Source organism: Pholcus phalangioides, unplaced genomic scaffold (assembly GCF_987345545.1).
Source record: "Pholcus phalangioides strain wild (caught in Gottingen) unplaced genomic scaffold, Ppha-v1.0 ptg000017l_1, whole genome shotgun sequence".
Classification (NCBI taxonomy): Eukaryota; Metazoa; Arthropoda; class Arachnida; order Araneae; family Pholcidae; genus Pholcus; species Pholcus phalangioides.
This window is the reverse complement of record NW_028301610.1, coordinates 30,762,741-30,787,889: the sequence shown is the minus strand read 5'-3', so window position 1 is coordinate 30,787,889 and position 25,149 is coordinate 30,762,741. Positions and strand designations below refer to the sequence as shown.

At 36.0% G+C, this 25,149-nt stretch overlaps 1 protein-coding gene across 4 annotated transcripts in view; it reads right to left on the bottom strand.

Moving 5' to 3' along the window:
- Positions 1 to 24,507, bottom strand: part of LOC149072888 (uncharacterized) — a 29,316-nt gene extending 4,809 nt beyond the window's left edge. The window contains exons 1-6 of one of the 4 annotated variants that reach the window (XM_089246309.1): positions 24,220 to 24,507; positions 20,072 to 20,338; positions 17,214 to 17,366; positions 13,305 to 13,372; positions 5,803 to 5,975; positions 1,365 to 1,438 (exon numbers count right to left, since the gene is read on the bottom strand). In XM_089246309.1, coding sequence (XP_089102435.1) covers positions 1,365 to 1,438; positions 5,803 to 5,975; positions 13,305 to 13,372; positions 17,214 to 17,366; positions 20,072 to 20,276 — 673 coding nt within the window. In that variant the 5' untranslated portion in view covers positions 20,277 to 20,338; positions 24,220 to 24,507. Of the gene's footprint in view, positions 1 to 1,364; positions 1,439 to 5,802; positions 5,976 to 13,304; positions 13,373 to 17,213; positions 17,367 to 20,065; positions 20,339 to 24,219 lie in introns of all 4 variants that reach the window. The other 3 variants (XM_089246308.1, XM_089246307.1, XM_089246310.1) reach the window with 3 other exon arrangements.
- Positions 24,508 to 25,149: the final 642 nt, after the last annotated feature.

Genomic DNA, 25,149 nt, shown 5'->3' with positions numbered 1-25,149 from the left:
AAACACCATTAATGATACATGAAGGAATGAATGTCATGATCAATAAAACATTAAATAAATTATGTTAGTAATACTTATTAATTCTACATTGCTATTTGGAGGTACAGGGAGATTCATAGAGAACTGGCCCCCACAAAATGAAGAGTATTACAAAAGATACTGGAGTGTGCACTGTACATTTGAGTGCCATTACTTGTGATCAGAGCAATTGTTTGAAGAGGGCCCCATTTTCTTGAAAGCATGCAGCCACTCAATGTTTTATTTCCTCCTTCACACATTACAGCATACCTTCTGTGGTTAAACTGATCGCAGCAGAAATGATGTTCTTCAAATCTTGTAATGTGTGAGATTTGCTTGTGTACACTCTTTCCTTCAGAAAACCCCAAAGAAAGAAATTGGGGCTACTGAAGCCTGGGGCACAACCCTTTGGACATGACACAGTGGGAAAAGCTCTCAACCAGTTTCACAGACACTTTGGACATGTGGCAAGTTGCTGAATCTTGTTGAAAGTAACTGTGTGTGAGTTGAACATCATTGAAGTGCTCTATGAATTATTCGAAAATATGGTAGTATATAGTGTCCACATTGTGTTGAAAAAAAAATGAATTAACTTGTAAACTAGCTATGGTGTACCAGAAAGTTTCAAACGTTGCAAGAGGATATTCAAATTCATTATATGGTATCTGCCATTTTTACAACAGGAGGCAGTTTCATGCCTAAAGTCTAACATTAGTGCCAGTTTTTAAAAAAAACCTGTTTAATGTGATGTTCATTTATGAGAATGCCTCTGATCTACAACTCTCAATTTATTTCAACCATTGTTTTCTTGCCTTCAAACATAAGCAGCTTATTTCTTACAATGAACTAAGGTGTTATCAAAACATACTACACACGGCGTTAGTTTACTGAGATTTTGGGAAATACATTATTTTTAAGGACTGGATTGTAGACAAAAGGCAAGTTAGGTTGGTTTCATGAAGTCACCAGTATCAAGATAACTTCTCTTTTCTTTTACATTCAATATGTTGCCAAGAATAACCAAAGTTTTTTTATTGTAATTTTTACCAAAAGGGATAGGTGTTTTTTTTTACAAATTTTAGTTCCAATTAAGTAATATTTATATGTATTTGCATGATAAATTGTGTCTGACTTGTGTGGTTGCATCAGCCACACCTATCATGTAACTTTGGGATATTACTGTATAATTAAATAGACATCCACAACATTTCACAGATTTCTCAGCACAGAAAAAATATCAAAAACTATTCTTGTCTATTGTTTGTTTATCATATGATAAAAGTGTATGTCATATAGTTATGAAAATGAAAAATTTGGAAAACAAAAGCCTGCAGGAAAATAATCACCTTCACCAGACAAAGACTGGAGAATCTGTAGCACTTCTGCAGTTTTTTCTGGACGTGCTTTTTTTCGACGTCTTCTGTGATAAGAAAAAAAACATGCAACCAAAATAATTTTTAGGTCAATCTCTTTTTTGAAATTATACTTTATGTTATCAAAAAAATTATGAAATTTATATACAGTAGATGCCGCTTATTAAAATCACGGACAATACCACCATTTGGGTATTATCACTTTCACAAAGTACGGAATAGACCAGTTTCCCAAAATGAGCATATCGCTCACCCGGTTGGTGATGGAATGGTCCAGGGGAGGGGGGCGACAGAACCTACTAATTTAACATAGGATCCTATGGGTTTATTTGAGTTGGGGGCGATGAGAGAAAAAAAATTCTGAAGAAGAGGCGATGGAACAAAAAGTTTGGGAGACTATGGAATAGACCAATATCATACCATAGAAAAAATACCAAAAGAACTTTTTGATAATTATCAGGACTTCGGTTATGAGGTGGTGGTTAAAGAAAACATTCAACATTTATTTGATGAAAAACATCCGTGCGTAACAGATCATCATAACAACCTCTCGTCTTCGGAAAAACAAGATATATATAAACAGAAAAAAAATATAACATCTAACGAGTTCAATTTATTTGCATGCGCTTGTGCGCTCTTAATACTAACAGGTTAATGTTAATTTTTTTTTCATCAAGTTTTTCTCTTTTTGTATATTTTGAAGCTGAGGCTGAAGCTATCGTTTTCCCATGGTCCAAATAATTTATATACCAAGTTTCAATGAAATACGTCCACCACAACAGGCGCTACATAGGTCAGGGTAGTTTTATTTTAATTATACTGACACTACTCTGACCTATATAAAATGCCCGTTGTGGTGGACGTATTTTATTGAAACTTTGTATATGAATTATTTTGACCATGGGAAAAAGATAACTGATAAAAAGCGGCACTTTTCCATCTGGTGGTCAAAAACTGAATGACTTTTTTATTGAATAAAAAAATAGTTCAACTTCAGTTTCTTTTCCCCGTGGTCTACATATACTACATACCAAGTTTTATCAAAATACTTCCATCAGAATGGCTGCTATATACGTCTGAGTATAGTGTCCATTTATTTATAACCACCCTGTATAAATGCAAACACAAAGGCTACAACAGGCAAATAGCCCAATAAGGTGGCTGAAAAAAAAAGATGCCCATAGTTATAGTATTGATCTGACAACATCAGTACCAGAGTGGTGTGGAGGTAAGATGTTTATCTGGCACAGTGAAAAGGTTGCTGTCATGATCCCAAGTTCAAACCCAAGGAGGAATGTAGATAAGATATTTCCATTAACGAGCTTGAAGCAACCACCGATAGATATTGTCTTAATTTTCAACTCAACTCGTTAATGGCAGTAAATTTGCAATATCGTGATAATGCCAGAGTTGGTGTTTGGTGAAGTAATAATGATGACATTAGTGATGCCCTCTGATGCACTATATCATATGAAATACCTAGAATTTCAAAAAAGGGCATTTAATATTTCTTTCCAAGACAATGTTTAATCATGCTGTCTCGTGACATTGGAAAATAGCTTTACTACTTTAACTCTATCTACTAATGATACTTCAAACCACCACTTTTTTTTAAATCCTATAACATCCCTCACATACATTTTTGGACATTGGTACTTTCAAGTATTTTGGCTGCATAGCAACTTTACCAGTACCAGATGACAGTAAAGTGTGGAACAACTAGATTTTTGAACATGATCAAGATTTCTCCTAGGATGATGTCACTCTCCGCTATCCATATGAAGGTTTTTAACAGCTGGCTGATGCAAAGATGAATTTAGGAAAAAGAAAATTCAACTGCTTGCGGGGAATCGAATGCACGTCCTCCCACTTTCCGGGTGAGCACCCTACACCACTAGATTACAAAGGCAATGAACATCTCAGATAAGTTGCGAGCTTTCGTCTCAGTTAGGTCAGACCATCTATGTAGTCTGTTCAGTGCACACCAGCTCTAATGAAAGATTGAGATGTCCGTTGCCTTTGTAGTCCAGTGCAGGGTTTTCCAACACGAAAGCTCGCGCCGAACCCTTAACAAATTTTTAATATTTCTTCAATATACAGAGTGTTCCAAAAGTCCGCATTCACTCTGCGGGATAAGAATTGAAACTTATAGTAGATAACAAGTGTCTAAAAAAATATATATTTGTGTAAAACATAGTATGACCATATGACCCATATTTTAAGGGACAGAATTATTTTTCATAATATTTGGCTATTTCATTGTTTTAGAAAAAATGTTAATTTTGTCATGAAATATTCTTTAATTATAAGTAAATAATATTAATAACAAAATACAGAACAAAGGAAAAAAAATTACTACACGCTGTACTTGGTCACCCAGTTCAATGTGAATTTTGGAATATGTTCTCAACCCCCGAAATATAGAACAAGAGATCAAAGGAAGAGAAAGAGAAAACCCCCCCGGTTCAGTGCACCAAACCAACACCAGCTATAATAAATATGAAGATTAAATAATTCAGATTTCAGCACACAAACTGAAATCATGGTCTCAGACAAGTGAAAAAATCCAACTTGAACAAAAACATAAAACACGAAGTGGAAGGAAGGTCAGTTTTTAGCAATTGACCCCATGTTTTTTTTTCTTGAACATGCTAAATGTTTACTTCTCACATGATATTACATGACCAGCACTAATTGGACATTGAGTGCCATCATGTGTTACTGGGGTGCGGAATCTTGAAATTTTCGGTAAACTCACCCACATACAATGGTCACACGTGGGAAATTTCCCTTACACTCTTCATTCAACATTAAACAAAAGAATAACTGGAAGAAAAAAAATGCAGTTCAATGTCAATGCATTTCCATAGTCCCTCACAGACGAGGACGGGAGCAAAAAAGGAGACAACAAGACATTTATGAGCAGAAAAAACTTAAATTACTCGACGTTTTCATTTCAACTCAAACTCAAAATGCTCGAAAAATTATCATTTCTATGTAATTATGAATTACAAAAATGTGTCGTGATAATAGTTTTTCATTGCATATCATCAACTCAAAAGCCTTAAACTTTGATGATTGACTAATTGACTGATTGTTGACAGAGAAACAGTATCAAGGCCGCTACTCGATATTTAGTCAGCTGGGGCAAGCACACATTTTGGCATCCCTGTTAATGTTGAAGGAGAGGCTAAAGGGTGAAATTTGCACTCCGTCTGGTCCGGCGCCCAGGATACCAGACCCCCCCTAGTTAGAACCCCCAAGTTGCATCCCTGCCCAGAATAGTCCAGTCTCCAGTGCTTTGAAGGGGGTATTTTTAAACAGGCAATCAACAATGTCGACAGCTAGCCACGATGCCCATGAGAGCCGCGACGCATGGTTTGAGAAACACTAATGTCCAGGATTTCGGTTTTTTTCTTTTAGGCCACTTTTAAAGAGCTAGATTCGATTCATTATCTGCATTGCTTTTAGCTATGGAAAACAAAACCAAAAATATATATATATATATATATATTTCTTGAAAAAGTGAAAAATTATGTTTTTTTCTTTCAAATATTCAGAAGATCAATATAAGAATACTCAAGATTTAAGCAACGGAGGTGTAATGCAAATTACAGTTAAGTAATTTATAATATGATTTTGAAAAATTTAATGTTGGTGGGTAACTATTCTAAAGATTGATTATTATATAACAAACAAAATGCAATTAAAATCATTGAATTTTTATGATATTTTCTTTGAGGTCTATGAGGTGGGAGAGGGATCATTTTCAGCGAAGTTCCAGCTGTACGATTTTCACCCATATACAACATTTTAACGCGGCCTCTTGAACGTCGTATAAACGGGGTTCCAGTTGTGGTAAAGTATCTGTAGAGTGGGAAAAATGACTTTGGGCAAGTTAGAAAGTGAAGCTTTTCCTTTCCTCTGTTTCACGATTGCTATTTAGGATTTGTTCTTCAGATAGCGATAAGAATCCAACATCATAAAGCTCAATTGGACATCAGAAAGAAGGGAGGAGGGGGGGGGGCACAGAATGCAAAGAAACAATTTAAAAGTTCTGCATCCTCAGGAAGACCCTCATGAAGTCCACATAGGTCTTGAGATTCAAGAATACTAATTCTGAGGAAGTCGTGTTATAAAAATTGCTTCAGGTGAAACAGTAACAAGAAAAATCGGGGTTCTGTCACTTTTGATTCCGTGGAACCCCAAAAAAGCTCTTACAGAACCCTAGTTGGAAAACCCTGGTCTAGTGGTCTATGGTGCTCACCCAGAAAGTGAGAGGACGTGGATTCGATTCAAGGACAGTTGAATTTTCTTTCTTTCCTAAATTAATCTTCATATCAGTCAGCTGTTAAAATTATTGTATGAAGATTTCTGCAAGAGAATGGTCGCCATTGTAAGCAGTACTCACCTCTGAAGTTTCATAGGAGCAATTGGTGATGGTAAAAGAAAGTCTCCATTCTTAATCACTGGTGATTTCTCTTTTATTGTGCTTTCTGGAGTTCCTAATATTAGTTTCTTACTGTTTTTTCTGCTTCTTTCTATAGCCAAAGGTGAGCTCTGAGAATTGCATTTTGAATCATCCTGCAAGGTTTCAAATTTTAAATATAACTTAGAATGTATGGATGAAATGGGATTTGATTGGTAATATTAATATTACTAAGACTAATATCTATACCAATGGTAATACATTTCTAGAACTTCATATGAGTAGGGATTTCCAAGAACAAAAACAGCAAAATCATATAAACCCTGATTCATAAATACAGTCGAATACCGTTATAGCGAAAATCTCGTTTTAACAAACACTTTTCTAATCTCCCAAATAAGTTTACATAGGAACAATGCTAGGTAACCTGGAATTCCTTTAAACTGCAATTTCGTTTTAACGAAGTGATTCCTCCGGTCTCTTGGCATATGTTATAATGGGATTCGACTGTATATCCTACATTTATTTTTGAATTTGTTTGATAAAAATGTAATTTATGCGATAAACACTTTTAAGTTGTGTGTGCATCACACTATGTATCACTTTGAAACAAGCTTTCGCGCAAAGCTTTTATTTTTATAGCAGTGTCAAATGAGCAATTTAACAAACTATTGTACCTCTGTGCAAATTTAAATCACCTTTTCACAGGAATGAGCCAGAAGTAGGATCAGTAAAAAAACTAAAAACCAAGTTTTTTTTTATTTAAATAACATTTAGAAAGATCATCCAAACATTTAACAACTGAAATAAAATGTTTATTAATGTAATTAACATTATTTCCACATTAATTAATCTCAAAATATTTCTTACATTTTAACAAAAACCAACTTTAGAAATTCAATCATTTTATAGCTTAACTTCGGGAATTATTTTTGAGACTGAGAATTCTTAATGTTATTATTAATCATATAATAGAGATGTTTTACGAGAATTGCTAACTAATGCAGATTAGTTAGCAATGATTTATGATATACAGGTGATTATACCTCAAGTTCTGATTTCAAAACATTGTAAAATAAGAACTGGTCAGAATGACTTGAAAATTTGCATAAATATTCTTGAAGTAATGGAATTTTGTTTGGAGAAGGAAAAGAAATAAAAATGTGAAATAGATGGTACTGTACGCATCCAACAAGGGCAAAATTTGCTTGCAGAATGGATGGAAATGATAGCCAGTCAAGGTAAAATAACAATTTAACTAGCATCACGCGATTTCATAATTCATGGAAACATAAACGTTCTACTTAAACGTCATAAAAACCCCATATGTGCCTTGTTATGCACCCATACAGTTGATGTAGCAAATCAACTGTAAAAATGATAAAACAAAATGACTGACCTTGCATCAGTGCGATGATAATCAAAACATGAAAAGTGATTTACCTTTTTGTTTTTACATGGCCGCGGCAGGCATGTGATTGAAAAAAATACACACATGCCCAGTATGGTTTTTACATGCCCCGGCATGTTCAGCAATAGATTTGTCCAGCCCTGGCTCTCACAACGATGCTGTTGAAGTGCAGCAATGATGTGGTTGAACAAAACAGATATTATACCATGGGTTGCGTACAGCATTATGTATCATAGATACATTTTTGTTTTTTCCTTAGCCAAACAAAATCCCATTGCTTCACGTATATTCAAGAAAGTCACTTTCACCAGTAGTTCTTATTTTACAGCATTTTGGGATCAGAACTTCAATTATAATTGTCCTGAAAAAAAGCTGATTATTTTTCATAAAGCACTTATTACAGTACAGCAGAACCTTGATTAACTAGGGATGATATATAGCAGCATTTCCCAAAGTGGGCAATATCACCCCAAGGACGAATTGGCATTAAGTTGCCATGGGGACTAAAAAGTTGGTATTGGTGCCTGAAATTTTCTATGTGTAGTTACTAAATTGGAGTAAAGAACACACAGTTTTCAGTTTTCAGGGAATTTATATAGGCATATCTACCAACATGAAGCGGGTAACTATGCTTTGGAAAAAAGTTGAAAGAAATATTTCAGATCCATTTTTTCTCATGGTAAAAAAATTCTAGCTCCCAAAAAACTTTTCTGGCAACTAGATTTTTGTGCAATTTATCAAGCCCTGGCATAGGCCTTTTGCATTTTGAGTAAAAGTTTCAATACTCTTCATAGTTTTGAAATTTATTCATCATCCAACAACAGAAAAAAATAGTGCTTGTTTCAATTCTACAATAAAATTAGTGTTTTGCCCCATTGCATTTTTATTTTAAACTTTGCATTTATTTATGGATGACATTATGGATCCTTTACGGATGCAAAGCATCATGTATTGTAGTCACATGATGTTGAATATCTTAAGTGCATGTGGAAAAAAATAGATTTTCGAATTTCACATCAATCCATTCATTAGCATCTCTTGCATGAGAAAAATAAACCAACTCTCAAAACAGTCAAGAAAATTTTTATCCACCCTACATACACTGAAGAGCCAAATAAACTGGTACACCTGCCTAATATCGTGTAGGGTCCCCGCAGAAGTGCCGCAACACGACGTGGCATAGACTCGACTAATGTCTGAAGTAGTGCTGGAGGTAATTGACACCATGAATCCTGCAGGGCTGTCCATAAATCTGTAGGAGTAAGAGGGGGTGGAGATCTCTTCTGAACAGCACGTTGTAAGGCATCCCAGATATGTTCAATAATGTTCATGTCTGGGGTCAGAAGAGTGTTCCTGGAGCCACTTTGTAGCAATTCTGGACGTGTGGGTTGTCACATTGTCCTGCTGAAATTGTCCAAGTCCGTTGGAATGCACAATGGACATGAATGGGTGCAGGTGATCAGACAGGATGCTTACGTACCTGTCACCTGTCAGAGTCGTATCTAGACGTATCAGGGGTCCCATATCACGCCAACTGCACACGCCCCATCCATACCATCACAGAGCCTCCACCAGCTTGAACAGTCCCCTGTTGACATGTAGGGTCCATGGATTCATGAGGTTGTCTCCATACTCGTACACGTCCATCAGCTGGAAGCAATTGGAACAGAGTCATCAGACCAGGCAACGTGTTTCCAGTCCTCAACAGTCCAATGTCAGTGTTGTCAGGCCCAGGCAAGGAGTAAAGCTTTGTGTCGTGCAGTCATCAAGGGTACACGAGTGGGCCTTCGGCTCCGAAAGCCCATATCGATGATGTTTCGTTGAATGGTTCGCACGCTGACACTTGTTGATGGCCCAGCATTGAAATCTGCAGCAATTTGCGGAAGGGTTGCACGTCTGTCATGTTTAATGATTCTCGTCAGTCGTCGTTGGTCCCGTTCTTGCATGATCTTTTTCCGGCCGCAGTGATGTCGTAAATTTAATTTTTTACCGGATTCCCAATATTCACGGTACACTCGTGAAATAGTCGTACGTGAAAATCCAAATTTCCACGCTACCTCGGAGATGCTATGTCCCATCTCTCGTGCGCTGACTATAACACCACGTTCAAACTCACTTAAATCTCGATAACCTGCCATTGTAGCAGTAGTAACCGATCTAACAACTATGCCAGACACTTATTGTGTTATATAGGCGTTGCCGACCGCAGTGCCGTACTCTGATTGGTTCCATATCTCTTGATTTGCATACGCATGCCTGTACCAGTTTTTTTTGGCTCTTCAGTTTACTTTAACTGGAAAGGAATCTGTTTTCTGAGGTTGCCGCTTGAGAATGCTGATAGGGACATATGCGCGTTACGCCTCATTTGCATGTTCAGTGATTTGGGAGCTGTATTTAATCACAACTGTGCTTCAAAATGACACTTCAGTCTCAAGCAGCAATATATTCCGTTGTAAGTTAATTAACAGCTCGGCTGGTCCAACGCTCCCACTATGAAACTTCTTACCTATTGTTTGTCTTACCAGTTTTTTTGGCTCTTCAGTTTATATCAAGCTGATATGTAAAGAAATAATAATAATCTTATTTTATCAATAGAAAAAAAAGATTCCTACATATCTAATACATTGGTTCCCAAAACTTGAGCAGCAAGACAATTATAATAATTAGACTAAATTTTGGTCAAAAAGAGGAAATTCAAGAATGTCACAGTGATTCTTGTTGCATTCATATCTGGGAAGAGTTGAATACCTGAACGTGCAGGGATGCATGGAGAGACGTATCCGGTCAGTAGTGTACGACTTATTTTTATTTTAATGTATGTTAAAACTAAAGAATGCCTTTATTTAGCTAAGCTAATTACTATATATCATCATACAATATAATTGTATTAAATTCTACTTGTACAATATTTACTCTACCCATGTGGAAGTTACTACTGAACTCTAGGGATACACATTCGCGTGTCAGGAACAACTGTAATGGCAAAAAGTATTCAAACAGCTGATTAAAAAAAAAATTGTACATTTGTGCTTCTGGCATGCAGCGGACAATATCAAGTTAGTACTTTTACAGGGTGACTTTTGGAGAGAATCACCCAATTTCAAAAAATTGCATATTTCATGAAAATTAAAAACCCAGCATAGAATGATACATAATATGTGAATATACAGCGGAAATGTGTCTACGTTTTATGAATAATTTTTGTTAATGGTCAATTTCAAGTGTAGAATCATTTTGAAATCGTATGATTCTTTCTTAATCACCCTGTATACAAAAATCAAGGACCATACACCTCGCTACACTTCCATCATGCATAAGGGACACAAAGTAGCTACATCAAAACAAAGGAAATATTTATACCATATTTAAAAAGTTGAATATCTTTGGAAGTCAATATCGCTTGATAAAAATTGAAACAAGCATTCTGAAAAGGGCTTTCGGGACATAACATTTACTTGCAAAAAATCGAAGTGTCCCGGACAGCATTTGGAGTGGGGTCGCAATGAAATTTTTTCGTCAACGGAGGTCGCGCTTCAAAAAAAAATTGAGCAACACTGCTTTAGGTGACCAAACTTACCTTTATACGTCGCCATATGGAACCATAAATGCTCAAGAACACAGAGACAGTATTATGAGTCTCCTATTTTCCATCTGCATGCAATTATAATTGTAGATACATTGCCCAATCTGTTTTAGAACCAACTCAAATTACATTTCACTCCAGTTCAATCCTGGATGTCATTGCCACTTATAATTGAATCCCAGTTCTTCACACCTCTATCTTCGAGGGTTGCTCGGACCACAAAATCCCCTTCATTGATTTTTCCCTTCAGCAATCTATTCCCTCCTACAAACTAGCTACCAAACCAAATTTTAATAAGGCCAACTATCCCCTGATGCGAAATATTCTTTGTTCCCACTTCTCCGATTTCTTATCGCTTTCCTCCTGCAACAACATTCATACCTTGTGCGTCACTTTCAAATCGACAATCCTGAAATGCTTAGCTACAGTTCCCAGTAAGAATGTCTCATCTAAGTACATTTACAACCCATGATCAATAGAGATATCGTCCATTTAAAGAGAAAAATTCGCTGTACCACTATCAAATACAAAGTAAAAAAATCCCACTCACTTAAATCTGCAATTTCTGCCTACACCCAAAACCTTAAAGACCTCATTTCTTTTCAAAAAATTAAATATCTTTCTTACTCTTTACCAAATTATCTCAAATCCAATCCCTTTAAGTTTTGGAACTTCCAAATCAGCTGACCCCCCCCCCCCACACAATTCCCAAATCTGGTCCTCTTACCGATCCTCTCAATTTCAGACCTATTGCAATCACTTCATCTTGCTGTAAGATTCTTGAACACATCATAGCAAAGGAAATCCACACCCATCTTGACTCCATAAAATTTTTCTTCCCTAATCAGCATGGTTTTAGACATTCCCTCTCCACCTTCTCTCAATAGGCCCTGTTCATCCATGACCTCTCTGGAGCCGTCGATAAAAACTTAAACTGACATAATTTTCTTAGATTTCTCAAAAGCATATGGCAAAGTTCCCCACTATAAATTACTACTTAGATTTTCTACACTCTGCTTAAATGTTCAATTGCTTAATTGGTTGGAAGCCTTCTTAAAATATCACAAACAATATGTCCACTTCAAAGACCACAACTCTCTATCGGCCCCCATAAATTCTGGGACCCAGCAGGGATCAGTAATTTCCCCACTTTTATTCTTAATTGTTTATTAACAACCTCCCTGAAACCCTCAACTGTACCACTAGACTTTTTGCTGATGATTGCATAATCTACCGCACCATAAATCACGAGTCAGACCAAGAACTTCTCCAATGCAATCTCAATTCCATCTCCCAATGGTGCTCTACATGGCAAATGCCTCTCAACATCTCTAAAACGGTTCTCATGAGAATTTCCCGTAAATTCTCACCTTTTGAATTTTCATACTCTATCAATAACTCCACCACATATCCCAGGTTTCTCAATATAAATACCTCGCTGTTATTATACGACGAGCAACCAGGAGCCCTCTGGTGGCTCGTCGTCCATGAGCTATTATCTGATCGGTTTCGCCGTCCATTGCACGGTTCCGTTCGACATATATACGCTCTAGCGAAGGGAAATCTCTATCTCCTCTGTAGCTTAGTGGTCAGAGCACTCGTCCGGCAATCGAGGGACCCGGGTTCGACTCCCGGTAGAGGCAGAGATGAGTTTTTTCCTTCCTTAAAAAATTAACATCTCAAATAATAAATATCTTCACAACATCCAGTCTTCTGTATATCTTGTATTAACAAGTGGAGAGCGACATTCATGTCATACATTGATTATATCTATCAAAAATGTCTCAATAAACTTTTTTTCTTCGCCGCAACCTTAAACACACTACTTGCGATGGTAGACTCCTCTGTTATCAAACCTATATTTTTCCAATCCTTTCCTATGACTCCAAAATTTGGGACCCCTACACTGCTAGCAATAGAGAAGCTGGAATCAATACAAAATAAATCTGCCTACTTTATCTATGACAGTTGGTCCTCCCATGTTTCTGTCTCTGAACTTGAACTTAATCTTCTCCCTCTAAGTACTCACCGTCTTTTTTAATTTTAATTTTAAAAAGCATTATGCTTTTTAAAATTCTCCATGGACATTTAAATTTCAATACCACAGGTATTATCTCCAAGCCAACATATATCTTCTTATTATTGATTACCACTTAAGATAAACCCAATCTCCACTTCTACCGACTGCTTTAAATTTAGTTTTTTTCCACATACCATTTCTAACTGGAACTCGCTCCCCTCTACTGTCATGATTCCCCCATGCCATTCATATATATATTTTTGAAAAATATAAAACTTTTTTTCTGTCACCATCAACCGCATTCTCATGTTTAGGCCTTGGCCAACATTATTGTATAAATAATAAATAAATTTGCACTGCAGGCAGATAATGCCTACCCCCTCCCCTGCTCATTGAAATTTTCATGTTTGTGTTGTCAATGCAAAATGCAACTCATGGAAACCAGTATATCTAAAAAAAGAAATTCTCACCTCACAAAATTTATTTAAATTGGCCAATAAATGATCAATGGTCATACTTTTAGCAGCTTCTTGAAGATCTAAGAAAGAAATATTTCATGAGAAAATTACAAAGGAGGTATATATGAAAATTACTTTCTCTAAAACTTTTTAGTTTACTGTGCATTTAAAACAGAGATACAGTTTTGCTGCCTGTGAGCTACGCAAATTTTGCCACCCTTCCCTGTTCGAGTATAATGTTTTGACCTATCATCAGCATTTTTTTCCCATCCAAACTTGCCATTTGCTCCCCCTCCCCCTACGTAAATACATCTCTAGTTTAGAGCAGGGGTTCTCCACCTTTTTTGACTCGCTGAGCCCTTTTCGATGAAAAATTTCTATGGCAGAGCCCCGTAGGCTTATTTTTTTAACTTATTCATCAAAGTTAATGATTCATTTTTACTATTGAAAAACGTTTAAAATTTTTTCCCCAAATTTACTGTTTTTTCTCTGAAGTGGCCACAAAGCCCCTGGAGAGTACATACGGGGCCCCGCAGAGCACATTCTATTTACATATACAGTATACATTTACACACATATATGCACACAATAAATTTCATGTCACAAAAAATATTCCACTAAAAATTACCAATTAAAACAATTATATTGTGTTTATAGTATGATCTCTTCACTCTTTGATAATTAATAGTCATACAAATTGTTAAAAAAATATATTTTTGAAAAATATTCATATCCTTGAAAATTATACATGAGCATTGTCAAATGATAAAACCCTTTAACGCAAATATTTTTATTGTATTTAGTGTTTCAAAAACAATACACTTTGCCAAACAAAAAATATTATAGTTTGACCTAATATTAGTATGATTAGTAGCTTGATATAGATTCAATATTTTTAAAGAAGTGTAACTAAAACTTTTTTTGAATAGTGTTTTATTTGTTTTTGGCACTTTGATATCAATTCTTGGTCTGGTCGATGATATGTTTTGAGATTCTTTATCAACCATTATTCATTTGCTATTGCAAATTTTATTATTCTGTATATTATTATGTATTTGTATATTATTATTGTATTCTGTATGTATTTTATTATTCTGTAAATAGTTTTGTCTTATGGTTAATGCGTGGCACTCAGTTCTGTTTTGGTTGTGTTTCCCAAAGTGGGTGATCAGACTCTTCGGGGGTGGGGGGGGATACCAGCTTCAGACACGATTGAGGGGCTATGAGTGGACATAAGGGTGCAATAGGAGGATGAGAGGAAAAACTAAGTTTTCGAAAACTCAGACCCTTTTTCCAAGGGAGAATTCGTAAATATCTGTGCCTATGGGCAAAAAACTCAAGAATATTGTACATAGTAGTTGTACTCGTTTCATCTGTTAAGGAAACAGAGCTAAAGTGTTTTTTCCCCTTTGAATATGCGCTATACATTTCAGATGTATTGTAATTGTAATTGATCAATAAAGCTTACTGTCGCAGATTTCAACACCATCTGGGGATAAGAGGTCCAGCATCTCCCTGGGACTGGTTTTGCTAATGACTAATTCATTATTGGAGTCATGCCCCCCCCCCTCCACAAAGTTGGGGTTGGTTCTGGTTTCAGGGCCTGAGACGATTCACATAATTTTTTTTTCACATTATAAATTCACTACAGCAGTGGACTGGCAAAGAGCCTAGCCCTGCGGCAGGATGTGTGTGTGTGTGTGTGGGGGGGAAGTGGTCATGATTTTAGCATAACTGTTCATTCACCTACGGCTATGGTCTTTCTGTATGATGTTTTTTATACATAATGACATTCATCGTCATCGCTGTATGCAGTGGTCGTAAAACTTTTGTCATCCACAGCTCCCTTCACCCTAGGCTCCTAGTAATGGTTATTATCTGCGACTTTCAGAAAAAGTACAGTAGCTTTGTGCATTCATAAAAGAACCGCATTTATGCACAGACAGATGCAAACATCAATGGTCAACAGCTCGTTGCGATGCCCCTGATGTTGGCGACGCCCCTAGGAGCCACGACGTTCACTTTGAGGAACACTGCCATAATGGAAACATTTTTTAATGAATTTGTGCACGTTCATGAATTACTCAAACCCAATGATAACATCTGTGTGGAAGTGTCAAAATATGAACTACAGATGAGTAATATTGAATTCTTGTGTTAAAAGGTCATATATCGAAAGTGCTTTTGACACAACGAATGGTTCAAACATAGAGATAAATTTTAGCCACCTCGTTGGGCAATTTGCCTGTTGTGGCCTTAGTATTTGTACTTGTAATTTCGATGGTGTCTGAAAAGAAATGAAACTAATGCGGAAGATGTTTATTGAATCCACATTGTGTGTAAGTAAAATAATTTTTTCTTTTTCAAAATTTTGATGTTAACTAAATCCTTTTATATTGACTGATTTTCATGACTTGAGTATGACACTTGGGCAGTACTATCTATTCATGCTTGTCAAGAACGCTATCCGTATCTGCACTGATTATGACAATATAAGGATAAAAGTAAAATTTTGGTACTATCTTCGAAAATAAGCACCACTTCTCCTCCGAATATTCCAAGGAATATATGGATAGGGGATACATACTCCTTCAGCATCGGATACATTTCTCCTCACGATGGTGTCGGTTTAGTAAAAAATATATATTTTTTTAATTGAAAATTTTTTACGTTGACTTATGTAGTGTTTTTCCTTGAAAGAAAACGATGCATTTTCGCACAACCTAAGATTGATTCAACTCAATTCAAAATTGACTCATTACTAAGTATAGTAGTATACAGATAGAGTATTACTCAATTATATCAATCATATCTCTCACAAAGAATTTTTTTATTGAGAAGAATTATTTTATTTTTACATTTAATTTGCGTGGTTTCATCTGAAATTTTTCTTTCAATGTTTGAGCTGAAAGTTAAAATTCCTTGCAATGTAACAAGATTTCTGATATGTTCATAAAACAATGGTTAATATTCAGTGAGATTCATTCAGAATTATATGTAAAAGAAAATGATCAATTGAAATGATTCCTCTCCTGTTGAAGCTTGCCAGTTTTAATCAAGAAAGAAGCGAGTCCTGCATTTGAAATTATGCAAAATTAATTTTTTTCAAATTTGGACCTAAATAATATCGCAGTAACAATGGTGATTTGAAAGATAAATGATAGATAGCCAGAGCCCGACCTAGACACGAGGAGGTCCTGGGCAAGGCAGGAATTAGGGCCTCTCTGACTCATCTCCTGAACATTGGCTACTACTAAACCACACATTTACCTCGTCCATATTCCTCTGCGGAACTTCTAACGAATTGATACATGTTGGAATGTGAGTGTCCGTATCAGACACCTTTTTTTATTTGTTCATTATCTTGTTACATTGCTGGGCAAAACTCCATTTTCTCCTGCGGAACCATTCACACCCAAAATAACATAACAGAAAATAAGGTAATGTAATAAGAAAATACACACATTTAAATTCATTTCAGAATTTATTTAAAACAACAACGGATGTCTCAGGAGCGGCTCACTTGATAATTTTCTCGATGTGAAATTGTCACGATCGGCAACCGCCAATGATAACCACACGACCGCATAGTGGCTAGATGACAAAACTATTGATATTTTAGATGGAGTTTTTACAGATCCCGTTTTTTCCCAACGATCTCCGAAAAATTTTGGTGATTTAAATGATTAATATATCAATCCCCTTTTCGATTCTTCGCAAAGGCGCGTGTGTAATCTTGTAGAAAATAATGTGAATTTATGCCATAGATATGCTGTCTTTGAACGCAGGTTAGTAGTCACGAAAATGCAGTTAGTGAGAGGAAAATAAGATTAAATAATTAAAAATTCTTCCAAAGAACACAAAAACTCTGGAAACAAAGGAAAAAATTACAGTGATCTTTTCCTGGTGACTTTTAGATACCTTTTTCAGTTTTTGGTGAATCAAATTCCCATGTTATTTCTGGAACATCATCTTGATTTTCTTCTATAAAATATGAACTTGAAAACCTAGAAATGTTTGGCACCATATTTTTACTAAATCTTGATTTTGGAGTAGTGCAGAAAGAACGCACATCTGCAAAAAAAGATCTTTTATTAGGGAAATTTTATTTTTTGAAAAAAGTTAATGATTGCGAATAACCACCAAATTTGAATATTAAAACAATTTGATTTACAAAACAAATAATTTTGGTTGAAGAATAGTGTTTCAATAGTATTAATAGTCTATTTCAGGGGGATGAACAGTAAATTCTGACCTTAAAACTCATGTTCACCATCTCAGAATCAGGTCAAGCAAAAGAACATGCATTTTGTGGGCTACAAATAGACATAGGCTTCACCACAGCAACAAAGTGCAGCAGCTTCTTAGGAGAAACAATATTGCTTTCATTCCCTACCTCTTTGCTATTTCCCAGGTTTGGCCATTTCTAATACTTTCAAAAATGAAATTACAACTCAAAGGGCATGAAATCAGAACTTTAAAAGGATGAAGACAGCTTTGAGTTGAACCAAAAGACACCTAGTAGGATTTCAATCAGTGATAGAAATGCCAGGATTTCCACCTTTTTATGTATTCAGTCTGTAACAATGGAATAAAAACTTTGTTGACAGCATTACACAGTGTAAGCTTTGATTACATTCTGAATATGGCAATGAAGAAGTGGACAAGTACATGAAGGTAGTGATAAAGATAGTCAACAAAAAGATGACTACATTTCTTAATGCCTTGTATTTTATGGTGAGAGTTGTGGAAGAAGTGGTAAAATAAATGAGTAAGAGAAGATATACTAGGTTGAATAATCTCTCCATCGTACCAAGTGTATGACCCAAAAGCTAAAAGCTGGAAATTAGAAAACATCTTTTATTTTACTGGTATACCCATAATGATTCAACAAACATATTTTAGAACAGTAAAAGATTTAATTTCAAAGCATACCAGAAAAGGTGCATGCAGAAGGGAGGGAGACCTAATGTATTATGTCAAATCCGCCTGTGGTCAAAGCCTGTTCGCTTGGTTGCACGTGTGGCTTTATCCGTTAAGAACTCGTCACTATTCCACTTTTGGCACCGGCCTATAACTTTTGGTTTCTATATTGAAATAGATGATTCTAAAGTTTGAAGATATGAGATTGCAAGAAATTTGGCTTGGTACAGGACAGAAGAAACAATTACAAAGGTTAAAGTTGTGATCTCTGATTGCTATTGATGGAGAGCCTTGTTGGCGTTCCTCTGTGCATTATATTAACCAAGTTATATATTGCATGCCAACATTTTGCTCACACTACAACTGATTAAATATACCATGTTCTTAGCTAATGTTTTTAGTTCTGAACATTGCTCAATTACGTGCCAAGCAATGATATACTGTAAAAATATTTGTAATGTCCTAAACTAAACACGTAACTTCTATTGCCACCATCCAGATCCAGCATTGCTGTAACCCAAAAATAAATCTATGAGTTATGAGCTACTTATTTCAGTTTTAATATTAATGAGAGGATTCAGTTGTTCAATAACCTGGCTGGTTTTTTTTCTGGTGGAAACAAAGATCCCAATTTTTATATTTCACAATCAGTAATAAGTGCTCCTCACACATGCTCTGACTAAATAATTTTAGATACCATATATTTAACATAGCACAGTGGGCTGTTGGCTTCATTAAAATGCTAAATATGACTCGTGCGGAAGTCGGACTTGAAGGCACTTGATCTAAAGAATACAAAAATCACTTAATTCTGTCCAACTATTGATGAAGAATTTTCCAAATAACATTTTGATATTTTGATGAAAGAGTGTCAGTATCTCATTCTATTAAAAATTGATCACAGCACAAGTGAGCTCAGTCAACAAGTATTACATGTCTTTGAGGTTCCATGAGATTTTCTTGAAAATGAAGGAAGATACATGTCAAGACTCGACTGATGTTAAATAACAATATCCTTCAATTCTGATTTGAATAAAATAATTTCCTATTTTAATATTTTCACACCTAATTGCTCATATAATTATCAACCCACCCCCATGGGTGTTTACATAACACTTAAATGGCCCCTTATAAAACCATTGCCCATAAACCATGTCCATAATCTTTATGGATAATTGTATTTATCATATTCAAAATGTATGACGAACCCTTGTTTGTCAAAAATTGACTTCCAAAAATATATGGGGGTTATAAAAATAGTATTATATTAAAAAATTACTCGATTCCTTGCAATTTGTGCAGAGAGTGATAATGGTAATGAACTAGTTGATGTAGCTGATTGTGATGTATCGGACGAGAGTGATGAGGAATTTAATGGTTGATGAATAAAAATGTCTTTTATGAAAACTTTTTACAAATTTAAGCCAAAAATCAGAGGGGTTCCTTATACACATTAAAATATGGTACTCACTAATTGCAAGATCTAACACACTCTTGCTTTAAATGTACTTGTATCTTTTCCTAAAATTAATTTAGCAAAGGGCTTGACAAATTAAAAAATTTAGATGCCAGCCACCTTTCTTGGAAGCCAAGCAAATTTTTTTTTTGAGAAAAACGATCCAAATTATTTTTTTCTCCTTTTCTATGCTAGTAGGTATACTGTCGTAATTTCAAAAAATTTTCTGTTGTCCTTGGACTCAAATTCAATAATTATATATATGAAATTTTAGACGCTAAAACCAATTTTTCAGTCACCATCGTGTCGTGTCAAGCCCTGTTTTATTACATAACAGATATAAGGTAAAAAAATTTTACTGTTTTTCTAAAAAACTTTTTAAGTAAAATCTTACCATCACCTTTTGTCTTTGAGCATTTACTATTTTCTTTCAGTGGTGTAACTTGATGTTTATTATTTTGGTTCACAGAACTAGTAGCTTCAGAAAGAATGGCATCTGTTTGATGTAAACTAGACTTTTTAACAGAGTCAGATACTTTTGTATCCAGTTCATTCTCAGGCACATTTTTCTTACGTGTCTTAGACCTCAGTCTACTTGTCTTCATTTCAATTGAGCTGAATGTTTAAAACATTCTGCCTCCGCTCAAGAACCTGCAAATTTGCACCACTGAAAATACAGTATTTAAAATAAAAATTGAATCAGTTACCAAACAAAATTACATACTTAAATTGACTCATGCACAATATTTCATAGTCTACAGTGATGTTCGGAAAAGAACATATAAACTTTAAAATGAGTATTTTAAAACAACGATGATGATTGAGTTCTCAGTCCCACGCTGACTGAATGGAATATATCTCATCTTACCGCTGCAGAAATTTTCCAAAAATAGCTTCTGCCACTCTTGCTCTAAAGTACATGTATGCATTCTTGTTTCTTTCTGAAGTAGGCCTATATTATAGGCATAGAATACTGTGCTGTAAGTAAAGCATACACCCTATATAAATGGGCATAAGTATTTTCGACCTGTGGGTGCTTGGCTTAGGCCTCATAGGCCAAAATGATATTGCAACACATGGACTACAGAGAACTTGGCCTTTACAAAGAACTGCCTTATCCTTACCTTTTTTAATTATTGATTGCTATGGTTACTTAAGCATACTTTTTTGATTGTTTTTTTTATTCAGTTTGGTTTTTGTGTTTGTTGTGTGTGTGTTAGGTCAATCTATTCCTTCTGTCCTTGTATTTTGCTTAGCTTAATAAAACAATTCACTGATTTTGAACTGTTTGGCTGTAATAATAAACGTGACAATATTTTCATTCCTGAATCAATTCTGGGGTTGTTGTGGGAGCTTGAGCAAGGATTTAGAAAAAAAAAAAGTGAACTCAGTGGATGCCAAGTAAGCAAGGTTCAGGGCTCCCACTCAAAAAGTGAAAAAGTAAGATGGGGGACGCACCCCCCCCCCAAAGCAGAATGTGCCAAAATCGGCGACGTACGTCACAGAACAATTAGTGCTACTGCAAAACAATTTGGAAGAATTTTAAGAAAAAGTGAAAAAAACCCACTATTACAGCATGGGGATTTTTTACCGCAGAACATTTCCAGTCAGCCGAGGGCTCGTCGCAGAACAGTGCTAAACATTCTGCTTTGCCCCCCCCCCCCAGACAAGATAATCATAGCATAATAATAAAATTTTGGAAAATTAAAAAAAAAAAACATTTTCCATAGCAATCCTGTAAAATTGACTCAAGCCAAAGTAAAATGACAGAAAAATGACTTGGTTACAAAAACATTTTTTGGCCAAAACAGTGTACTACTATTTCACTAAACACCAACTATATCGCTATATTGCAATTTACTGCCAGTAATTAGATCGGTTGAAAATGAAGGCATTGTCTATAGGTGGTCACCTCAAGTTCGTTAGGGAAAATATCTTATCTATATCCTCCCTTGGGTTCAAACCCAGGACTGTGACAGCAACCTTCACAGTGGAAGATGAGCATCTTACCACCATGCCACTCTGGCGTAAACAGGGTACTAGCAACTACAGATAATTCTTTGTCTCTCCTCACAATATATATTACATTCTTTTTTCAGAGGTGGGAAGTGACAAAGTCCATTTCGGAGCAACAAAATATAGGATTCGGAGCAGATATTTATAAATTGGAGCAACGAAATTAACAACAATGGTTTCGTTAACCCTCACCCCTTTTCAAAATAAAACAACTGCACTGTCTTTTGTTATCAAACATCTTTTCATCAGCTTGTTTTTTGTTTTTGGTGTTGCAGGCTTTTGACACCTTGTTTGAAAGAGTGGCTGTCATAACATTTTTCGCACAAGTCTATTTAAGATGATTTTTTCTTACTGAGGGCACTATTTGCTGTCTGGAACAGCAGCCCTTCAAATGGGCTAAACATTTTCTAGTCTTTATAGATATTATAAATTTTCTATATCAAGTTTTCAATTTGTTTATACTCAGAAAGAAATTGCTGCAAAATGGGAGAGAATTTCGGAAGAATCAACCCGATGGTTGGCGATTCAGCACTCATTATTTGGCGATGTTACTTGTTATTTGGCGATTTAACACCTATTATTCTGCAACATTGGCGATTTAACGCTCATTATTTGGCAAAGTTTCTAAATTAGTAATCATAATTCGGTGAACATGTTCTTTTCCCTCCTGGGATATTTTTTTCACGAAACATCGGGATTTGACGCAATGACGATCGACTACAGTAAATTCTGCTGCTTCCAGTGGCGACTTTTTTTTGAAAACGGAAACTGACTCGCATTTGCGCTTTAAAGCTGAAAGACCATTGCAAACCATCCTCAGTTGCACGATCACGGATATATTATTGGGGTTTCGCAATGGAAAGCCCAATGATGGGCCGATAGTTTAAATACGGCGATAGTTGAAGTACAGTGGAATAAAACACGCTCTTTTCGGAACAAATCGTTTCGCGGCAAGCAGTAACAAAATTTTTTTGACGTCCTTTCCGAAATTCCGGGCATACCGAGGCAAAATTTGCTATTTGGCACAGAAAAATACGAAAATACCCTATTGGAGCACGATGGCGCAAGAAGTTAATTTTGGCGCAGTGTGGCGCAGAGTTCCCACCCTTATTTTTTAGGAGTCTTCCACAGTCCAGTCTGTCAACTCTTCAACAATGCACACAGCAAATTATAGAAGACCAATCTAACAACTATGCCAGACACTTATTGTGTTATATAGGCGTTGCCGACCGCAGTGCCGTACTCTGATTGGTTCCATATCTCTTTATTTGCATACGCATGCCAGTACCAGTTTTTTTTGGCTCTTCAGTTTACTCTAACGGGAAAGGAATCTGTTTTCCGAAGTTGCCGCTTGAGAATGTTGATAGGGACATATGCGCGTTACGCCTCATTTGCATGTTCAGTGATTTGGGAGCTGTATTTAATCACAACTGTGCTGCAAAATGACACTTCAGTCTCAAGCAGCAATATATTCCGTTGTAAGTTAATTAACAGCTCGGCTGGTCCAACGCTCCCGCTATGAAACTTCTTACCTTTTGCTCTTCAAGAATACCATTCAAAGCCACCTAATGCTCTTGAGAAAAAGCCATTAATAGTCATTCTTGATCTTGCTACTTGCGTAAATCCTGCCAATTCCGATTCTGTTTGAATGATCCTACCAATCTCCTGAGTAAGGTGCCACTTCCTCCTCAGCACCCTGGGCTGATTTTCGATCTGTGTGTAATCCTACCGATTTCTAAATTCGGTACTCCTTCCTCGTTTATGTTCTTAGCCAATCATCGATCCTTTGTATGTAACTCCTCTGATGTTCATTTCTGTGCTGCGTTCATTTTTCTGAGGTCCTTCCTGGAAAATTCTTTAAAAATTCAACTTCTCATTTTTCCGAGCCCTCTCCTCTCTTGAGGCCCCCCCCCCCCCGACTGTGCCCGGGTGGGTCCATGCGTTAAGACAGCACTGTTGCCAACTTACGTCAGGAGTGTTGCAAGGAGCTGATGTAATGTAGGGACCTTCAATGCTAACACATTGTGAACCACATTTGTCATTTTCGCCAGGCCCATTGGTCACAAACCTATACGTCACACATTATCAAAGAGCTTGCCGGGACACAGTTATTCCATGGGCCATGCGTTGAAGACCCCTGGTGTAGTGATTTCTGCTTGTTTAGTGCTTTGAAGTGATTCTTTTCTAGACTATTCTGGGAGCAGCAGGTAGAAAAACCATTGAACGGACATTGAATTAAGAAAATAGGTGAGAGTAAAGAATAAGTACACTAATATATAAGTCTGAGCCCCCCCCCCCCCCCCCAAAGCCTATCTCTATTAGCTTTTTTGGATGATTGAGTTTTCAGTAATCCGAGTTAACCTCGGCCTCATTTAACTCGAATTATCGAGACTACTGCATTCATTGAAAACTGGGGACAGCCTGTATATAAATGGGATACCTATTACACTGGATAAATTGACCATACAGTATATTGCTACATTCAAAACTATATTAAATTTATAATTGTCACTTTGCGATGAAAGATCATACCAGAAAAAAAGATAATAATCAGCAATACACCGAGGCAAATTAAGGACAGCATCATGCCTTGAAAGCAGCGAAATAAACAAAGCTCTACTCTTGAATTTAACTATGGGCGCGAAATAAGTTTTGATGACTATTATGTTCAGTTCACATCACACGGTATTCAAATTGACCAACAAGATTTCATTGGACATACAATTTTGATGAAATTAATTAAAGTTTTAAAAAAAGTTAATGGAAATACAGGACAGGGAAAAAAATATTTTTTCTGACAAAAATGAAAAATTTGGGGATAGCTTGACTTAGGCTGACCATATATCCTCGAGAAAAATATAGGACATTAAGCCGGGTTTTAAATTTTTTTAGAAATTCTACTCCTATAGGAAAAACCGGCTTTACCGCCGAAAATGAACCAAAAGTGAGCAAAGTTGCTAACTACTGTGTTGTTGAAACGAGGGTCTCGCTGCAGTGTTGAACGCATGGAGGAAAGAATAAAAATGTATTCTTTCCTCCACATAGTTGAAAGGGGTTGAACAATTGTCAGAATGGACATGCGTAAAATTGAGGGAGGAAATTTCTCCAAATGAAATGACAACTTATCGCCAAATGCTCGATTAGCTGGTTTTTTTCATCGAGTAATATAAGCTCGATGTTTATTATCTATGGCATCATTTTTAGCTATAATTAGCAATGTCCTGTATTATTCTCGAACAAATATGGTCAGTTTACATTGAACATAAAATTTTAATAAAAAATATTCCAGATTTTCGAAAAAATTAATTAATTTTCAGGACCTAAAACATTCATTGTTTTGTAACAAATATCACTAGCTTGTTGGCCAGATTAAATCAAAAATAAAAGATAGAAAACGCAAATCGGGAAAAATACGGGACCGATTTTTATCATCATGCTTGTGGGAATAACATCACATAATTA